Source organism: Somniosus microcephalus, chromosome 5, assembly GCF_052327205.1.
Source record: "Somniosus microcephalus isolate GS21.2 chromosome 5, FLI_Smic_1.0, whole genome shotgun sequence".
NCBI lineage: Eukaryota > Metazoa > Chordata > Chondrichthyes > Squaliformes > Somniosidae > Somniosus > Somniosus microcephalus.
This window is the reverse complement of record NC_140991.1, coordinates 246,093,026-246,114,007: the sequence shown is the minus strand read 5'-3', so window position 1 is coordinate 246,114,007 and position 20,982 is coordinate 246,093,026. Positions and strand designations below refer to the sequence as shown.

Below are 20,982 nucleotides of genomic sequence, written 5' to 3'. Positions count from 1 at the left end.
GCCCTTGTTTTAAGTTTAAACTAAAGTAAATTTGACAAAAGATGAATGTATATTATACACGCACAAATACGCAGAGTAGGAATTCTTCTATCTAGCTCTTCAAAACAAAAAAGGTCAAAACCCAAGTACTAAGCCATTCTTATATACATCATTTCCTGTATTTCTCAGGAAAGAGAGTTGGAACTCTTAAACTGTATATATATTGGAAGTTCCAAATTGATTGATTTGACCAGTTAAATATCCCTAAAAATCATTACTGGACATATTGAATTTGAAAAATCCCCAAAAAACTGATTCTCAAATATAACTGAACAAATTATAATATAGTTTGAAAGTAGCTTTGTTCTTCCTTTAAGCTTTGCAACCAACCAGAACTTAGAAACCTGGGGACAGGAGTAGGTGATTGACCCCTTGAACCTATTGTCATTCTATTACATTATGGCTGAACTGTAACTCAACTCGATTTACCCATCTTTGCTCCAAATCCCATGATATCCTTTCCTAACAACAACCTATCGATCACGGTCTTGAAAATTTCAATTGTCCCAGCATCCACAGCCTCTGGGGTTTGGGAAGGGGTGGGTATAGAAGAGATTTTCATTTTCCTCCTTGATTGGACTCCTAAGCTGCCTTGCTCCAATCGTAATATGTCCCCTTGTTCTGGATTACCCACCAAAGGAAATAGTTTCTCTGCACCTACCCTATAGAATCCCTTTATCATTTTAAACACCTCAATCTTCTAAGCTCAAAGGAATACAAACCAAGTTTATGCAACTTGGCCTCATTAATTTATCCTTTAAGTCCTGGTATAATTCTCGTGAATCAGCACAGAACCCCGTCCAAGGCCAATAATAGCTTTTCTAACAAAACTGAATGCACTACTCAAGATGGGGTCTGACCAAGGCTCTACAACTGTAGCATAACTTCCTTAAATTTATTCCAACATCCTAGAGGGAAAGGCCAACATTCCATAAGCCTTTTTGATTTTATGTTTTGTACTTCTGCACTAGCCTTTAATGATTTGTGTACATGGACACCCAAATCCCTTTGCTCCTCCACAGTTCCTAGTCTCTCGCCATTATGAAAATATTCAGAGTTGGCTTTCTCAAATCTGAAGTGGATGGCCTCACTTCCCCACATTGAATTCCAGCCATCAGTTTTGCCCATTTACTTAATCTGTCTAGGTTGCTTTGTAATTTTCTGCACCCATCTACACAACTTACTGTCTATGGGAAACTTGAATTATACAACTCTATTCCTTCATCCAAGTCATTAATATATGTGGTGAAAAGCCAAGGCCCTTGTACAGAGTCCTAGGGAAGACCACTCGTCACATCCCACCAATCAGACAACGTTCCTTTTATTCCTACTGTCTCCTACCTCCCAACCAATTACTAAGCCATGTCATAAGGTTACCTCCAATTCCATGCATTTTTATTTTTTGCTAATAATCTCTTGTGCAAAACCTTATTAATCCCTTCTGGAAGTTATTGAAAGTACACCGCACTTCGACCTTTAACGTGTTTTGAATTTCCCGGTGAACATGCAAGGTTTTGCCTGTGTTACTATTCAGTGTGTGTTAATTCATTGTCAGGGCTTTATCTCCTATGAGCATCAACAATAAATGTTTTGAACCCTATTATTTTGAGGAGTCACTTACTAATTTTTAAGAACAGTGATCTCCTCAAAAAATTAAATCTAGATTAGTAATATATAACCTGCCCTTCACAAATCCATGCTACTCCTTGGCCAGCTGATACTTGCCCAAATGTTCAAACACTTAGTCCCTGATGACAGATTCCAGTAATTTCCCCACACCAGATGTGGAAACAGTCATGTCTGCAGTTAACTGGTTTATCTCTCCCTCCTTAACTAATGGAGTGACATTAGCAATTTTCCGATCCAAAAGACAATTCCTACATCTAGAGCGCTTTAGAAAATTATGACTAATGCATCTGCAATTCCCTCACCCATTTTTTTTCCCCAATAGAATCATAGAAACTATATTATAGAATGATACATCGTGCCTATGCCAGCTCTTTGAAATAGCTATCCAATTAGTCCCACTCCCCTGCTCTTTCCCCACAGCCCTGCAAATTTTCCTTTTCAAGTATTTATCTTATCGCCTTTATGAAAGTTATTATTGACTCTGCTTCCACCACCCTTTCAGTCAGTGAATTTCACATCATAACTCGCTGCATAATTTCCCCCCCTTATGCCGCCTCTGGTTCTTTTGCCAATTAACTTAAATCTGTGTTCTTGTCACTGGAAACAGATTCTCCTTCATAATTTTGAACACTTCTATCAAATCTCCCCTTAACCTTCTCTGCTTTAAAAAGGAGAACTACCCCAGTTTTTCTATTCTCTCCACATAACTGAAGTCCCTCATCCCTGCATCCATTCTAGTAAATCTCTTCTGCACCCTCTCCAAGGCCTTGACATCCTTCCTAAAGTGTGGAGTCCAGAATTGGCCACAATATCCCAGCTCATGCCTAATGTTTTATAAAGGTTTAGCATAACTTTCTTGCCTTTGTACTCTATGCCTTCATATAAAGCTAAGGATCCTGTATGTTTCTTTTTTAAACACAGCCTTCTCAACTTGTCCTGCCACTTTCAAAGACTTGTGTACGTACACTCCCCTCTATCTCTTCCTGTACCCACTTTAAAATTGTACCATTTAGTTTATATTGCCTCTCCTCATTCTTCCTACCAAAATTAATCACTTCACACTTCTGTTAAATTGCATCTGCCATGTGTCTGCCCATTTTACCAGTCTGTATGTCCTCCTGAAGTCTGTTACGATCTTCCTCATTGTTTACTACATTTCTGAGTTTCGTGTCATATGCAAACTTTGAAATTATGCTCTGCATACCAAGTCCGGGTTATTAATATACATCAGAAAGAGCAGTGGCCCCAACAGGGACCTCTGGGAGACACCACTGCACATTCCCCTTCAGTCTGAAAAACAATCACTCACTCACTACTGTCTGGTTTCTGTCCTTTAGCCAATTTCATATCCATGCAACCACTGCTCCTTTAATCCCAATCAATTTTGCTAATAAGTCTATTTTAATAACCTTTGTTAGAAACCAACTTAAAAAATTAATATTCAGTTAAGCTTAGGACATGTTTGAACTACTTACGACTAATTATTGAATGAATTACTACAAAGCAAATACCAAGGCGATCGGATTTATTTTTGCCACACACTTCCAAATCATTTATGTATATGGAAAATGAAGGACCCAAATTCCTAGGGCACAACACCAGTAACAGCTGGTCAATCCAAGAAACATACATTTACTCTTTGGGGGCGGGGGGGGGGGGAATTTTAACCTGGAGGGGGGGAGGTTTTGGGTACAGGTAGGGGGTTAAAACCAGTAAAAATGCGAGAACGTCGGCAAGCCAGCTCCAACCCACCAACTTCTCCATTTAACTGGGAGCAAGTTGGGCTGCATGGTGCAAATTCCTCGGGAAAGACGGGTTGCCTATTAACATATGCGAATCGCTCAATTGAACATAAAAAATAAGAGCAGAAGTAGGCCATATGGTCCATTGAGCCTGCTCCACTATTCAATAAGATCATGGCTGATCATCTACCTCAACTCAACTTTCCCACCCTATTCCCATATCCCTTGGTTCCCTCAGTGTCCAAAAATCTATCGATCTCAGTCTTGAATATACTCAATGACTGAGCCTCCACAGCCCTCTAGGGTAGAGAATTCCAAAGATTCACCACACTCAGTGAAGAAATTTCTCATCTCGGTCCTAAATTTGGGTTGCACCAGTGAACTACATGCAACGGCCACTGTTCCTGCCCCCACCACTGACACAAAGCAGTCCTGCAAACACCCAACTGCCTCTTGCAAATCCCTATTGGTCCCCATCAATTCATGTCTTCTCATTCATCATCAAGCAAGTTAAAAAGCAACTTGCCAACCAGCAACCAAGAATGGTTGACATGTATGCTCAAGCTGTCAGGAGATGCATCAACGCCAGATTCATCAGCCGCACTCACAAGACAGTCCAGAATGTCACCCGAGCACAACGCAACGCCATCCACGCTCTCAAGACCAACCGCAACATCGTCATCAAACCAGCAGACAAAGGAGGTGCCATCGTCATACAGAACAGAACGGACTATTGCAAAGAAGTATACCGACAACTGGACAACCAGGAACACTACAGACAGTTACCCGCAGATCCGACCAAAGAACACACCCAACTCAACAGACCGATCAAAACCTTCGACCCAGACCTTCAAAGCATCCTACATGCTCTCATCCCACGTACTCCCCGCGTGGGAGACTTCTACTGCCTCCCAAAGATACACAAAGCCAACACACCTGGACGTCCTATCGCATCAGGCAACGGAACCCTGTGTGAGAACCTCTCTGGATATGTCGAGGGCATCCTGAAACCCATCGTACAGGGAACCCCCAGCTTCTGTCGCGACACTACAGACTTCTTACAGAAGCTCAGCACCCACGGACCAGTTGAACCAGGAACACTCCTCGCCACGATGGACGTCTCGGCACTCTACACCAGTATCCCCCACGATGACGGCATCGCTGCGACAGCCTCAGTACTCAACACCAACAACAGCCAATCTCCAGAAGCCATCCTACAACTCATCCGCTTCATCCTTGACCACAATGTCTTCACCTTCGACAACCAGTTCTTTACCCAAACACACGGAACAGCCATGGGGACCAAATTCGCACCCCAATACGCAAACATCTTCATGCACAAGTTCGAGCAAGACTTCTTCGCTGCACAGGATCTCCAACCAACGCTATACACCAGATACATCGACGACATTTTCTTCCTATGGACCCACGGCGAAGAATCACTGAAAAGACTACACGATAACATCAACAAGTTCCATCCCACCATCAAACTCACCATGGACTACTCCTCAGAATCAATCTCATTCCTGGACAAAAAAATCTCCATCAAAGACGGACACCTCAGCACTTCACTCTACCGCAAGCCCACGGACAACCTCACGATGCTTCACTTCTCCAGCTTCCACCCTAACCACGTTAAAGAAGCCATCCCCTATGGACAAGCCCTGCGAATACACAGGATCTGCTCAGACGAGGAGGAACACGATGGGCACCTACAGACACTGAAAGACGCCCTTGTAAGAACGGGATATGACGCTCGACTCGTCGATCGACAGTTCCGACGGGCCACAGCGAAAAATCGCATAGACCTCCTCAGAAGACAAACACGGGACACAACCAACAGAGTACCCTTCGTCGTCCAGTACTTCCCCGGAGCGGAGAAACTACGCCATGTTCTTCGCAGCCTTCAACATGTCATCGATGACGACGAACACCTCGCTAAGGCCATCCCCACGCCTCCACTACTCGCTTTCAAACAGCCGCCTAACCTCAAACAGACCATCGTTCGCAGCAAATTACCCAGCTTTCAGGAGAACAGCGACCACGACACCACACAACCCTGCCACAGCAACCTCTGCAAGACATGCCAGATCATCAAAACAGATACCATCATCACACGTGAGGACACCACCCACCAGGTACATGGTACATACTCATGTGACTCGGCCAACGTTGTCTACCTCATACGTTGCAGGAAAGGATGCCCCGGAGCATGGTACATCGGCGAGACCATGCAGACACTGCGACAATGGATGAACGGACACCGCGCAACAATCACCAGGCAGGAGTGTTCCCTCCCAGTCGGGGAACACTTCAGCAGTCAAGGACATTCAGCCTCCGATCTTCGGGTAAGCATTCTCCAAGGTGGCCTTCGAGACACACGACAACGCAAAATCGTCGAGCAGAAACTGATAGCCAAGTTCCGCACCCATGAGGACGGCCTCAACAGAGATCTTGGGTTCATGTCACGCTACATGTAACCCCACCTGATGCAGGGTCATCCAGACTCGAGTCGACATTGGCTTGTTCTCTCTACACGGATGCGGCCGGACCTGCTGTGATTTCCAGCCAAAAAAAAAAAAGTTTTTTGTCTGTTTTTTTGTTTTTCCATACAGACCCCAGCATCTGCAATATTTGACCCCTTGCGACCCCATCTCATTGTTCTTTGATATAATGTTTCCCTGACTGACCTGTTTGGACACCATTCACACCTTTGACTGCTGTGATTATCTCTCTGCCGAGGTGTGATTAATGGCAGTTGGAAAGGTTACCTGTAAACATCTGACATGATTCTCTGACTATATAAGCTGTGTCTTTATGCATTTCTCCACTTCACCTGAAGAAGGAGCAGCGCTCCGAAAGCTTGTGATTTCAAATAAAGCTGTTGGACTATAACCTGGTGTTGTGTGACTTTTTACAAGAATGGGCAAGGCAGGAAAGAGGTGCAAAAAAATAAAATTTGTGCTTTAACTGAACAGAAACTTAACATAACATTTTCTCATACACCCATGTGCATATCCTTGTGCAACTGCAAAGCTTTCCACTTCCTTTTCCTTCCTCTCCTCCATGGTGCAACCCCTGTGGCTTCAGCAGAGGTAGAGGCAGGCTGCTCAGATCCCTGCTCAGACTGCCGAGATGGTCTTGGCTGATGACCTCTGGGTTTTGGAGCCCAAGGGTCCTGCCAAAGACAGCTCCACCAGTACCTGTGCAGGGGCAGACTCGGCCATCGGGACACAGTCAGGTACTGACTGTGGGGGGTGGGACGCACACCGAGTACCACTTTTTCCCCCTCTCGTCATTTTCTCACCATCCCTCCGACTACTCTCTCCTGTCGTCATGCCTCCTTTTATCTCTCCTCTCTCGGATACTCTGCCCTCCCAAATCCCTACCCCAATCCTTCATTACTCTTCAACCATCCTGCTTTCCTGCCGCTGTCCCAGGCTTGACTCCCTCTTAGATAAGCCCACAGCTTCCTCCTGTGCCTCTCGGCATTCTATGAAGGGCCCATCGAGGCACTCGTCGCTGCTTCCTTACGAGCAGCAATCCTAACTGTCCCATCCTACTCTCTCGCCGACCTTCCTGCCCAGTGGGCCCACTGAGGGCAAATCTTGCCAATCTCCTCCCTGTCCAACTCACCCCTCCCAGCACTGACCCTGTGGACACTGGCAGTGGGGCAGACATCACCGACCCTCTCCGCTTCTCCCTCCAGAATCTCTGTTCACTTGTGAACAAGGCCCTTGCCATCCATGAGCTTATCGTGGATGATTGCATTGATATCATAGCCCCGACGGAAACTTGGTCGAGGGGTGATGACACCTTACCCGTAAATGAAGCCCCCCCTGCCTGGCTCTACCTTCCACCACTTGCCCCGCTCAGACCGCTGTGGTGGTGTTGTGTCTCTCATCACCAAATCACACCCTGGTCTGTCCCCCTACTCCACCGGCACTTTCTCCTCCTTTGAGCATCTCGCCTTATCCCACCCCCCTCACGTCTCATTTAAAATTATTGCTCTTTACCACCCACCCAAGTACCATAAAAATGTTATTACTGAGATATCTTCACTGCTTTCCTCCCTCAGCACCGAATGACTTCTCATCCTCGGTGATTTCAACCTCCATCTCAATTCATCATGCTCTCAGTAAATAATAATTCTAATAGGTCTAAGAGCGTTACAAAAACAAGCCTGAAGGCTTTGTGTCTTAATGCGAGGAGCATTTGTAATAAGGTGGATGAATTGGCTGCGCAAATAGAGGTAAACGAATATGATTTGGTTGGGATTACGGAAACGTGGCTCAAGGACGGCCAAGACTGGGAACTCAACATCCAGGGGTATTCGATATTCAGGAGAGATAGGCAAAAAGGAAAGGGAGGAGGGGTAGCATTACTGGTTAAAGAAGGGATTAACACAATTGTAATGAAGGATATTAGCTCTGATGATGTGGAATCTGTATGGGTAGAATTGAGAAATACTAAGGGGAAAAAAACATTAGTGGGAGTGGTATATAGACCTCCAAACAGTAAGGCGGAGGTTGGGGATGGCATTAAAAGGGAAATTAAAGAAGCGTGCAATAAGGGCACAGCAGTCATCATGGGTGACTTTAATCTACATATAGATTGGGCTAACCAAATTAGTAACAATACTGTGGAGGAGGAATTCCTGGAGTGTTTACGGGATGGTTTCCTGGACCAATATGTCCAGGAACCAACCAGAGATCAGGCCATCTTAGACTGGGTATTATGTAACGAGAAAGGATTAATTAGCAATCTTGTTGTACGAGGCCCCTTGGGTCGGAGCGATCATAATATGATCGAATTCTTCATTAAGATGGAGAATGAAGTAGTTGACTCAGAAACTAGGGTCCTCAATTTAAATAAAGGAAACTACGATGGTCTGAGGAGCGAGTTGGGTAAGATTGATTGGGGAATGGCACTCAAAGGGTTGACGGTGGATAGGCAATGGCAAACATTCAAAGGCCGAATGGATGAACTACAGAAGTTGTTCATCCCAGTTTGGCATAAAAATAAAACAAAAAAGGTGACTCAACCGTGGCTAACAAGGGAAATTAGGGATAGCATAAGATCCAAGGAGAGGACATACAAATTGGCCAGAAAAAGCAATAATCCTGAGGATTGGGAGCAGTTTAGGATTCAACAAAGGAGGACAAAGGGATTAATTAAGAAAGGGAAAATAGAATATGAGAGTAAGCTTTCAGGGAACATAAAAACTGACTGTAAAAGCTTTTATAGATATGTAAAGAGAAAAAGATTGGTGAAGTCAAGCGTAGGTCCCTTGCAGTCAGAATCGAGGGGATTTATAATGGGGAGCAAAGAAATGGCAGACCAACTAAATACATATTTTGGTTCTGTCTTCACAAAGGAGGATGCAAATAACCTCCCAGAAATACCGCGGAACATAGGGTCTGATGAAAGGGTGGAACTGAAAGAAATCAGTATTTGTAGGGAAATGGTGTTAGGAAAATTGATGGGACTGAAGGCCGATAAGTCCCCAGGGCCTGATAATCTACATCCCAGGGTACTTAAGGAAGTGGCCCTAGAAATAGTAGATGCATTGCTGGTCATCTTCCAGAACTCGATAGACTCTGGAACAGTACCCATGGATTGGAGGGTAGCTAATGTTACCCCACTATTTAAAAAAGGTGGCAGAGAAAAAGCGGGGAATTATAGACCGGTAAGCCTGACATCGGTAGTGGGGAAAATGCTAGAGTCCATTATAAAAGATGTAATAGCAGAGCACTTGGAAAGCAGTGACAGGATCGGACAAAGTCAACATGGATTTACAAAAGGTAAATCATGCTTGACTAATCTACTGGAACTTTTTGAGGATGTAACTGGTAAAATAGATAAGGGAGAACCAGTGGATGTGGTGTATTTGGACTTTCAGAAGGCTTTCGATAAGGTCCCGCATAAGAGGTTAGCGTGCAAAATTAAGGCACATGGGATTGGGGGCAAGGTATTGACGTGGATAGAGAACTGGTTGGCAGACAGAAAGCAAAGAGTTGGAATAAACGGGTCATTTTCCGAGTGGCAGGCAGTGACTAGTGGAGTACCGCAAGGATCGGTCCTAGGACCCCAGCTGTTCACAACATATATTAATGATCTGGATGAGGGAATTGGATGTAATATCTCCAAATTTACAGACGACACAAAGCTGGGTGGGAGGGTATGCGGTGAGGAGGATGTCATGAAACTCCAGTACGATTTGGACAGGTTGGGTGATTGGGCAGAAACATGGCAAATGCACTATAATGTGGATAAATGTGAGGTTATCCACTTTGGTGGCAAAAACAGGAAGGCAGATTATTTGAATGGCAATAGATTGGGAGAAGGGGAAGTGCAAAGAGACCTGGGTGCTCTTGTGCACCAGTCGCTGAAGGTAAGCATGCAGGTGCAGCAGGCGGTTAAGAAGGCAAATGGTATGTTGGCCTTCGTAGCAAGAGGGTTCGAGTACAAGAACAAGGACGTCTTGCTGCAGTTGTACAGGGCCTTGGTGAGACCGCACCTTGAGTATTGTGTGCAGTTTTGGTCACCTTACCGGAGGAAGGACGTTCTTGTCATGGAGGGAGTGTAGCGAAGATTCACCAGGCTGATACCTGGGATGGCAGGAATGACGTACGAGGAGAGATTGTGTCAATTGGGCTTATACTCACTGGAGTTTAGAAGATTGAGAGGGGGTCTCATCGAAACCTATAAAATTCTGTCAGGTCTGGACAGACTAGATGCAGGAAGGATGTTTCTGATGGCCGGGGAGTCCAGAACCAGGGGTCATAGTCTAAGGATAAGGGGTAAGCCATTTAGGACTGAAATGAGGAGGAATTTCTTCACCCAGAGAGTGGTGAACCTGTGGAATTCTCTGCCACAGAGGGCGGTGGAGGCCAGTTCATTAAATATATTCAAGAAAAAGAGTTGGATATATTTCTTGAGGCTAAAGGAATCAAGGGATATGGGGAGAAGGCAGGGACAGGGTACTGAATTTGGATGATCAGCCATGATCTCATTGAATGGCAGAGCAGGCTCGAAGGGACGAATGGCCTACTCCTGCTCCTATCTTCTATGTTTCTATGTTTCTCTCCTCTGAGTTCACTAGCCTCCTATCCTCCCTTAATCTCTCCCTCCATCTCAATTCATCATGCTTTCTCTCCTGAATGCACTCGCCTCCCCTCCTCCCTTACCCTCTCCCTCCATGTAAACGCTCCAACCCATATTCATGGCCACCCCCTTGACCTTGCCATCTCTCGTGGCCTCGCTACTCCCATCGTGTCAATCGCAGATAAGGCCATCTCTGACCACTTCCTCATACTGCTCTCCACCCACATCTCCCTTCCCCTACTCCCTTCTGTGTTTGCCTCTGAAAAACACTCTCTCAACTCTCTTACAACTGCACTCATGAAATTCCAACTGTCCAGCCTTTGGCCCTCCATTCGCCATGACATTTCTGCAGCTACCGATCTGCTCAACCACACCCTCACCACCATCTTTGATGCCCTAGTCCCTGTTAAAACAATTAATCTCTCTCACCCTGGCCGTTCCCCCTGGTACGGCCCACATCTTCGTTCCCTTAAGTCCAAGGGATGCAGACTTGAACAGATAGGGCAGACAACTGGTTTAGCCATTCACCGCCAAGTCTGGCTGGACCACAAAGCATTATCGGGTCCTACTCTCGTCTGCCAAAATTGCTCACTATTCCAGAATGATTCTGGAATGCAAAGATGAACCCCGGCTTCTATTCGCCACTGCCAACCGCCTTCCTAAACCCCTCCCCCCTGTCTTCTCCACCCTCTCCTCTGACTACAAGTGTGAGAATCTCATGGAGTTCTTTGTCTCCAAGATTGAGACCATCCGTTCAGCTGCCTCTGCTACTTCTCTTCCTTCCCCATGCCCACCGGAGCAAACTTCCTCTAAGGTTCCCCCCTGCCCTAATCCTGAACTCGCATCTTTCTCCAGTTTCTCTTCGATCTCCCCTCATGACCTCTTCGCGCTCATCTTATCCATGCGACCTACTTCCTGCTCCCTCGACGCGCTTCCACCAACTCCATACCTCTCCCTAACATTTGTCTGAGGCTGAACCACACTGTTCGCAACCTTGGTGTCATATTTGACCCTGAAATGAGCTTCCGACCACATAGCCGCAGCATAACAAAGACCGCCTATTTCCTCCTCCGTAACATCACCTGTCTCCGTCCTTGCCTCAGCTCATCCACTGCTGAAACCCTCATCCATGTCTTTGTTACCTCTAGACTTGACTATTCCAAAGACTCCTGGCTGGCTTCCCACATTCCACCCTACGTAAACTTGATGTCATCCAAAACTCAGCTGCCCGTGTCCTAACTCGCACCAAGTCCCGTTCGCCCATCTCCCGTGCTCGCTGATCTACATTGGCTCCCGGTGAAGCAGCGCTTCGATTTCAAAATTCTCATTCTTGTTTTCAAATGCCTCCATGGCCTCGCCCCTCCCTATCTCGAATCTCCTTCAACCCCCCGGCTCCTCTAATTCTGCCCTCGAGTATCCCTGATTATAATTGCTCAACTATTGGCAGCCGTGCCTTCTGTTGCCTAGGCCCTAAGCTCTGGAATTCCCTCCCTAAACCTCTCCGCCTCTCTTTCCTCCTTAAATCCTACGTCTCTGGCCAAACTTTTGGTCACCTGCCCGAATGTCTCTTGGTGGTGGCCGTTGCGTCCATGCCCCCGTTCACTATCATCCCTCTCATGGACCAGCCGCACTTCACTGTTACCATTCTGCTGGAGTCTCTTTGGTGCAGATCAGCATGGGGCTGTAAGGCCATGGCTAAGTTATGTCATCCTATTTAAGGTGGCAGACATGTTGGCATCCTAAGTCTGCACGGCCATAGTCAAGGCATGCATGGACTTATTTGATAGCCATGTTTGCTGCTCTACGGAGTTGGCCACTCTAGCCATGCAAGAAGTTATCACTGCAATGCCTTGCGACATCAATCCGCTCATGCTTAACCTGGACTCCTCCATTCTCTCTGCAATTGTGGTCAGTGTGCTTGGAAGGCCCATCAGTACATTGTAGTCTTCGCTGCTCAACGATTATCCTCGTCATCAATAGCCCCCAGGGTACAGCATCTGTGTCCAGCTGAGTAGAGCTTGGACAGAGCTGCACCTTCTGACGCAGGCTCTCCATTGCTGTCCCTGCCACCACCATCTGCTCTTGCTCACTTGTGAAGTGAGAGTCATCAGGTGAAAACCCAACTACAGTATCCTGACGAAGGGTTTTGACCTGAAACGTTGACACTATTTCTCTCTCCACGGATGTTGCCTGGCCTGCTGAGTTTTTCCAGCATTTTCTGTTGTTATTTCGGATTTGCAGCATCTGCAGCATTTTGCTATCGTACAGTATCTGTTTAACTGGCCCCACCGAAGTGCGTGTATTTATTCTAGCGCATGGTAAACTTGAGTCCTGTGATGGTGCAGCCTCAGAATGAATCAACTCCTCTGAGGATTCGTCGTCTGTGAGGTTCAGTGACTCTTGCTGCATGTGTGAAGGCCCTGGCGGAGAGAAAAGATATTAATTAGTACTGGCAAGGTAAGTATGTCGCAAATTATGAAGATGGTAATATTTCACTCACTGTGGAAATCAAGTCAACATGACTGAGTGCCGTCACTGATATTTAATTGTGTCAAAAGGTAGCTGGAAGGTCCCCATTGCCAATGGCCAGAAACGCCAATGATCTCCAGCGCTTCCTCCTCTGCACTTGCTAGCTGCGAGGTCTGTGGAGGACCACCTCCTGTTCTTTCCCTCTCATTCTGTGCACTCTTCTACTGCGACGGAGAAAAAAAAGAAACCCATGAGTGAATGTAATGACATGTCTTCACACAATGGATGCAGTGCATTTGGTGAGGGTGACTGTCAAAGAGGCATGAAGTTGCACAAGGAGGAGGGCAAGTGGCAGTGGTGGATAAATAGATGAGGAAAGAGGATGGGTGTGCTTGCAAGGTAAGTGGGTGTGAGGAGTGATGTGATTGAGTAGGCTTGACAAAGAAGAGCATGGGGGTGGGGTGATGTGCACAGCAGGATGTAGGTGAACGTGCAACTGTACACATCTTTCCTGATTTGGTTAGGTCCTTCCTGCACTGAATCCAGGAGCACGGCACATGGCTTCTTCGGACGACCACCTGGGCCACCTCCAGCCACGCCGCCTTTGTGGCAGCAGCAGGTTTCTTCCTCCCATTGCTGGGGAAAGAGTATCTCTCCGGCTCCTCAATGACCCCAGTAGAACAAGTTAAATCGAGGCACAGACCTTGACCATCCTGAATCCATCATGAAACTTCTCCCTCTCTTTGTGCAAACACTTAACCCTTCCAAATTCCATCTTTGGATTGGCCCTTTAAATAGTGGAGTTGAGATCACATCATGCGGGTCCCCACGGCAACTGCCACGCAATCAACGCCAATCCCAGAAGTAAAATAATAGAGGTGGCTGCGTTAAAATGCCATAGACAGACGTGCTAAAATTCCTTCCAGGTTTTCCGTGCGATATCGGAACCCTCCCCCGCTGCCAACACGTCTCAGAATTAATATTGAGGCCTTTATTTCTATCCTTTAACAATCCCTCCATTCCAGGTCTTCACTTTCAATACCATGGGCCTTAATCTTCCTAAGTATGTGACATTTATCAAAGCATAAAACGCATTGCATATAATTTGACTACAGTTACTTTCAATGTGGGATTATGTACACAAACGTGAGATTTATTTCATATTACTTTAACAATTTCTGTTTTGAGTTCCAAAATTGCTGAATTGGGATTTCATTAGAAGAACTATTCCAAATCTAAGATTAAGGTCTTACTTTTAATCCTCTTGGCTTTCTGTACAGGAACTGGTGTGTGTTGCAGTTCTGAAAATTCTGAAAGCATCTGTCCAGTTTGAGGCATTTTCTGTTTATCTAAAGAAGTTTGTAACTGCGTTTTCACAGTTACCTTCAGCCAAAAACAAAACAAAGCTTTAATCAACTTACATTTCTCCATTATACAGGAAACTTTCTGGTATCCGGCACGGACGGGACCGAGCTGGTGCCGGCCCATCAAAACTGCCGGAGAACCGAGCGCTATAGTTAAAAGATTAAAAGCTTCTGAGCTCCGTCTAAAGCAACAAACCCTCAACAGCTTCAAAACAATCAGCACAGCTTGCAAGCATCTCTGTAGCTTAGCAACTGCTTCAGCTAGACGTTTGCACAGCCACAAATGAGTAAAAAAAAATAACAAAGTAAAAAAAGTTAGCTGAACCAACTCCTGAATTTTGCCGGTGGATAGCGCGTTCCGGATATTTAACTGCCGTTTAAACGAAAGTTTCCTGTAAGTAATCTTAATAGAGCCAGTTGAATACAATGTAGATTAGTATCCATACACTATATTTAGGAGCATGATATTATCTGACAGATATCACAGTATCATGACTATTTACACTTCTAGGAAATTTACAGCTGATTTATGCTAAAAGGAAAACCATGAGAGAAATTCTGACAGTAGGTAAATGTATTACACATTTACTTCACCCTCCACGAGGCCATAATATGGCTGCATTTAGAGAAGGCAAATTAATTTTGAACCTTGAACAAAACACAATGGTAACGCAAAAGCATTTAGCCTTTAAAAAGAATGTTGTCTTCTGCTGACACTATATTCCCAGTCCATGTAAAACTGTGAATGGACAAGGACCTTTAAGCCAGGACTAAATGTTTCCAACTAAGGCATAGGAGGCAAGGCTTTCTTCTGAAATGAAAATACACAAGAGCACCAGAGATGGAAATAGCATTATTTCTCCAAAGATAACCCATACTTGTGCAATATTCCATTGATAGCAACACCAGCTGGATTCCAAATATATAATATTACAATCATAATACAGGGTTAGGTCTACAGCAGTGCACTGAAAATACAGCAAATAATCACTATTTAATCTGTAGATAATTAAGAAAAATCTCAATTTTCCCAAACCATCATAAGAACGCCCTGCTGCTCTTAAAAAGGTGCCGTGAACCACCAGAGCAGGCAGACAGGGCTCGAGTTTTAGTACCTCATCCAAAAGACAGCACTGCAGTGCTACACTGAAGAAACCAAGTATTTTTCCAAATGACTCTATCCAATGCATTTGCAAACACATTAGAATACAAGTCATCAAATCTGATCAGCAATGGCGATATTACTACCATATATTAAATACAAGACTTTGTTCTGTCCCTGGGTTGCTGCCCCTTAGAATAAAAGGGCAGACACTGAATCACTAGCACTTTACTACTCGGCAGAGCATCTGGTCGCATGTTTCTGCCTTACCTCTTTTAAAAAGAGAATTTTCACTCAGCCATTCGGTGGTATGAGGCTATGTCAAGTGAAACTTCTCAGGAGTTAATGTCACTTGTAACCTCCCTGTTGCATGAAGAAAAACACACCAACAGTTTAACATAGGAACATAGAAGATAGGAGCAGGAGTAGGCCATTCGGCCCCTCGAGCCTGCTCCGCCATTCAATGCGATCACTGATCATCCAAATTCAGTACCCTGTCCCTGCCTTCTCCCCATATCCCTTGATCCCTTTAGCCTTAAGAAATATATCTAACTCCTTCTTGAATATATTTAATGAATTGGCCTCAACTGCCTTGTGTGGTAGAGAATTCCACAGGTTCACCACTCTCTGGGTGAAGAAATTCCTCCTCATCTCAGTCCTAAATGGCTTACCCCTTATCCTTAGACTGTGATCCCTGGTTCTGGACTCCCCTGCCATCGGGAACATCCTTCCTGCATCTAGTCTGTCTAGTCCTGTTAGAATTTTATAAGTTTCAATGAGATCCCCTCTCATTCTTCCAAACTCCAGCGAATATAAGCCCAATCGACCCAATCTCTCCTCATACATCATTCCTGCCATCCCAGGTATCAGTCTGGTGAATCTTCGCTGAACTCCCTCCATGGCAAGAATATCCTTCCTCAGATAAGGTGACCAAAACTGCACACAATACTCAAGGTGTGGGCTCACCAAGGCCCTGTACAACTGCAGCAAGACATCCTTGCTCCTGTACTCGAATCCTCTCGCTATGAAGGCCAACATACCATTTGCCTTCTTAATAGAAGAACCACGACTACCTCAGTCAGCAATAAGCATTTACAGTTTCTCTACCCATTTTTATAGTGGCAGTAACGTTACTATTTTACCATGCAGATACATCAAGGGTAATCACAAGAAATAGGCTACCACAGATCTGCCAGCCACTTCTCCAGTTACAGCAGTGACAGCGCCTCATCCTTGCACCATCTTTATCAATATCGTGTAGAATATAGAAATGGAAAGATTCATGATTTACTGCAACTTCAGAGACCCAAAACCATACAAAGACTGAAGCTTACTTTAATTTCTACATTTGCAACTTGAAACTTGATTGTTCCCATTTTCATTTCCAATCACACCCTCAATTTTTGTTTTTTTATTAAAAATGACATTTTGTATTCAGCATCATCTCACTAGTTCTGCCTTTCATGAGAGAAGTAGTAAACATGGAGACATCGCAAAATATCCAGTTCATTTAACAAGGAAGCTTACTGGCTCAGATTTGGTTGCACTGATAACGCGTGGCTGTCAGCGCTCACCGTTATTACAGGAAACTTTGTGCTATCCGGCACCCATGGGACCGAGCTACTGCCGTTTTTTTTAAAAGCTCCGGATAGACCAGCGCCAATGTTATCAGATAGGAGCTTTTCATCGTAGTCATAGAGTCATACAGCACGGATAGAGGCCCTTTGGCCCATCGTGTCCGCGCCGGCCATCACGCCCTGTCTAATCTAATCCCATATTCCAGCATTTGGTCCGTAGCCTTGTATGCTATGGCATTTGAAGTGCTCATCCAAATGCGTCTTGAATGTTGTGAGGGTTCCAGCCTCCACAACCCTTCCGGGCAGTGAGTTCCAGACTCCAACCACCCTCTGGGTGAAAAAGTTCTCTCAAATCCCCTCTAAACTTCCCGCCCTTTACCTTGAATCTATGCCCCCTAGTTATTGACCCTTCTACTAAGGGAAAAAGCTCCTTAGTATCCATCCTATCTATGCCCCTCATAATTTTGTACACCTCAATCATGTCCCCCCTCAGCCTCCTCTGCTCCAAGGAAAACAAACCCAATCTGTCCAGTCTCTCTTCATAGCTGAAGCGTTCCAGCCCTGGTAGCATCCTGGTGAATCTCCTCTGCACCCTCTCCAAAGCTATCACATCCTTCCTGTAGTATGAGGTAGACAACGTTGGCCGAGTCACATGAGTATGTACCATGTACCTGGTGGGTGGTGTCCTCACGTGTGATGATGGTATCTGTGTTGATGATCTGGCATGTCTTGCAGAGGTTGCTGTGGCAGGGTTGTGTGGTGTCATGGTCGCTGTTCCTGAAAGCTGGGTAATTTGCTGCGAACGATGGTCTGTTTGAGGTTAGGCAGCTGTTTGAAAGCGAGTAGTGGAGGCGTGGGGATGGCCTTAGCGAGGTGTTCGTCATCATCGATGACATGTTGAAGGCTGCGAAGAACATGGCGTAGTTTCTCCGCTCCGGGGAAGTACTGGACGACGAAGGGTACTCTGTTGGTTGTGTCCCGTGTTTGTCTTCTGAGGAGGTCTATGCGATTTTTCGCTGTGGCCCGTCGGAACTGTCGATCGACGAGTCGAGCGTCATATCCCGTTCTTACAAGGGCGTCTTTCAGTGTCTGTAGGTGCCCATCCCAGTCGGGGAACACTTCAGCAGTCAAGGACATTCAGCCTCCGATCTTCGGGTAAGCATTCTCCAAGGTGGCCTTCGAGACACACGACAACGCAAAATCGTCGAGCAGAAACTGATAGCCAAGTTCCGCACCCATGAGGACGGCCTCAACAGAGATCTTGGGTTCATGTCACGCTACATGTAACCCCACCTGATGCAGGGTCATCCAGACTCGAGTCGACATTGGCTTGTTCTCTCTACACGGATGCGGCCGGACCTGCTGTGATTTCCAGCCAAAAAAAAAATGATTTTTGTCTGTTTTTTTGTTTTTCATACAGACCCCAGCATCTGCAATATTTGACCCCATCTCATTGTTCTTTGATGTAATGTTTCCCTGACTGACCTGTTTGGATACCATTCACACCTTTGACTGCTGTGATTATCTCTCTGCCGAGGTGTGATTAATGGCAGTTGGAAAGGTTACCTGTAAACATCTGACATGATTCTCTGACTATATAAGCTGTGTCTTTATGCATTTCTCCACTTCACCTGAAGAAGGAGCAGCACTCCGAAAGCTTGTGATTTCAAATAAAGCTGTTGGACTATAACCTGGTGTTGTGTGACTTTTTACACTTATATTCTATGCCTCGGCTAATGAAGGCAAGTATCCCATATGCCTTTTTTACCACCTTATCCACCTGTTCCGCCGCCTTCAGGGATCTGTGTACTTGCACACCCAGATCCCTCTGACCCTCCGTCTTGCCTAGGGTCTTACCATTCATTGTGTATTCCCTTGCCTTGTTAGTCCCCCCAAAGTGCATCACCTCGCACTTTTCCGGGTTAAATTCCATTTGCCACTGTTCCGCCCATCTGACCAACCCATCGATATCGTCCTGCAGACTGAGACTACCCTCCTCGCTATTTACCACCCTACCAATTTTTGTATCATCCGCGAACTTACTGATCATACCTTTTACATTCATATCCAAGTCATTAATATAGACCACAAACAGCAAGGGACCCAGCACCGATCCCTGTGGTACCCCACTGGCCACAGGCTTCCAGTCACAAAAACAACCTTCGAACATCACCCTCTGCCTTCTGCCACTAAGCCAGTTTTGTATCCAACGTGCCAAGGCACCCTGGATTCCATGGGCTCTTACCTTCTTGACCAGTCTCCTGTGCGGGACTTTATCGAAGGCCTTACTGAAATCCATGTATACCACATCCACTGCGTAACCCTCATCCACACACCTAGTCACCCCCTCAAAAAATTCAATCAAATTAGTCAGACATGATCTTCCCTTGACAAAGCCATGTTGACTATCCCCGATTAATCCTTGCCTCTCCAAGTGGAGACTGATTTTGTCCCTCAGAATTTTTTCCAATAATTTTCCCACCACTGATGTTAGGCTCACTGGCCTGTAGTTCCCCGGTTTTTCCCTACTCCCCTTCTTGAATAATGGAACTACATTAGCGGTTCTCCAGTCCTCTGGCACATCCCCTGTGGCCAGAGAGGTTCTGAATATGTGTGTTAGAGCCCCCGCAATCTCTTCCTTTGCCTCACACAGCAGCCTGGGATACATTTTGTCCGGGCCTGGGGATTTATCCATTTTTAGGCCTGCTAAAACCGCCAATACCTCCTCCCGCTCGATGTTAATGTGTTCGAGCATATCACAGTCCCCCCGCCCTATTTCTATGTCTACATCGTCCCTCTCCATAGTGAAAACAGATGCAAAAAATTCATTTAGAACCCCTCCTACATCTTCCGGCTCCACACACAGATTGCCACTTTTGTCCCTAATGGGCCCTATTTTTTCCCTAGTTATCCTCTTACCCTTAATATACTTATAAAACATCTTAGGATTTTCCTTTATTTTGCTCGCCAGTGTTATTTCATGGCCCCTCCTTGATCTCCTAATTTCTTTTTTTAAGTATCCCCCTGCACTTTTTGTACTCCTCTAGGGCTTCCTCCGTCTTTAGCCTTTTGTATCTGCCAAAAGCCCTCCTTTTTTTTCTAATCCATTCTCGTATATCCCCTGACATCCACGGTTCCCTGTGGTTTTTGGAACCACCCTTGACCTTTACGGGAACATGTTGCCATTGTATGATCTCAATCTCCCTTCTGAAAGCCTCCCATTGCTCCGATGCGGATTTTCCTACCAGTAGCTGATCCCAGTCCATTTTGGCCAGATCCTGCCTTATCCTATTAAAATCGGCCTTCCCCCAATTTAGAACCTTTATTTCCGGCCCATCCCTGTCCTTTTCCATGACCACCTTAAATCTCACCATATTATGGTCACTGTCACCAAAGTGCTCACCTACTAGCACTTCTTCCACTTGGCCAGCCACATTCCCTAGAATTAGGTCCAGTACCGCCCCCTCTCTTGTAGGACCTTCTACATGCTGGCTCAAAAAGCTCTCCTGGATGCACTTTACGAATTCTACACCCTCTGTGCCTTTCACACTCTGACTATCCCAGTTAATATTGGGGAAGTTGAAATCCCCCATTATTATTACCCTATTATTTGCACATTTCTCTGAGATTTGCCTACATATCTGTTCCTCTATCTCCCCCTGACTGTTTGGAGGCCTATAGTACACTCCCAGCAAAGTGCTTGCCCCCTTCTTGTTTTTAAGCTCCACCCATATGGCCTCATTAGAGGAACCTGCTAATATGTCATCCCTCCTTACTGCAGTAATTGACTCCTTAATTAATATTACTACACCCCCTCCTCTTATACCCCCCTCTGTCTCGCCTGAAGATTCTGTACCCCGGAATATTGAGCTGCCAGTCTTGCCCCTCCCTCAACCATGTCTCCGTGATAGCAACAATATCATACTCCCATGTGTTTATCAACACCTTCAGTT

The 20,982-nt window shown here is 45.6% G+C and overlaps 1 protein-coding gene across 3 annotated transcripts in view; it reads right to left on the bottom strand.

Moving 5' to 3' along the window:
- The window catches only part of sycp2l (synaptonemal complex protein 2-like), a 291,748-nt gene that overhangs the window by 56,008 nt on the left and 214,758 nt on the right, over positions 1–20,982 (bottom strand). For all 3 annotated transcript variants that reach the window (XM_085988796.1, XM_085988797.1, XM_085988798.1), the window contains one exon: positions 14,240–14,369. In XM_085988796.1, the coding sequence (XP_085844922.1) occupies positions 14,240–14,369 (130 nt within the window). The remainder of the gene's footprint in view (positions 1–14,239; positions 14,370–20,982) is intronic.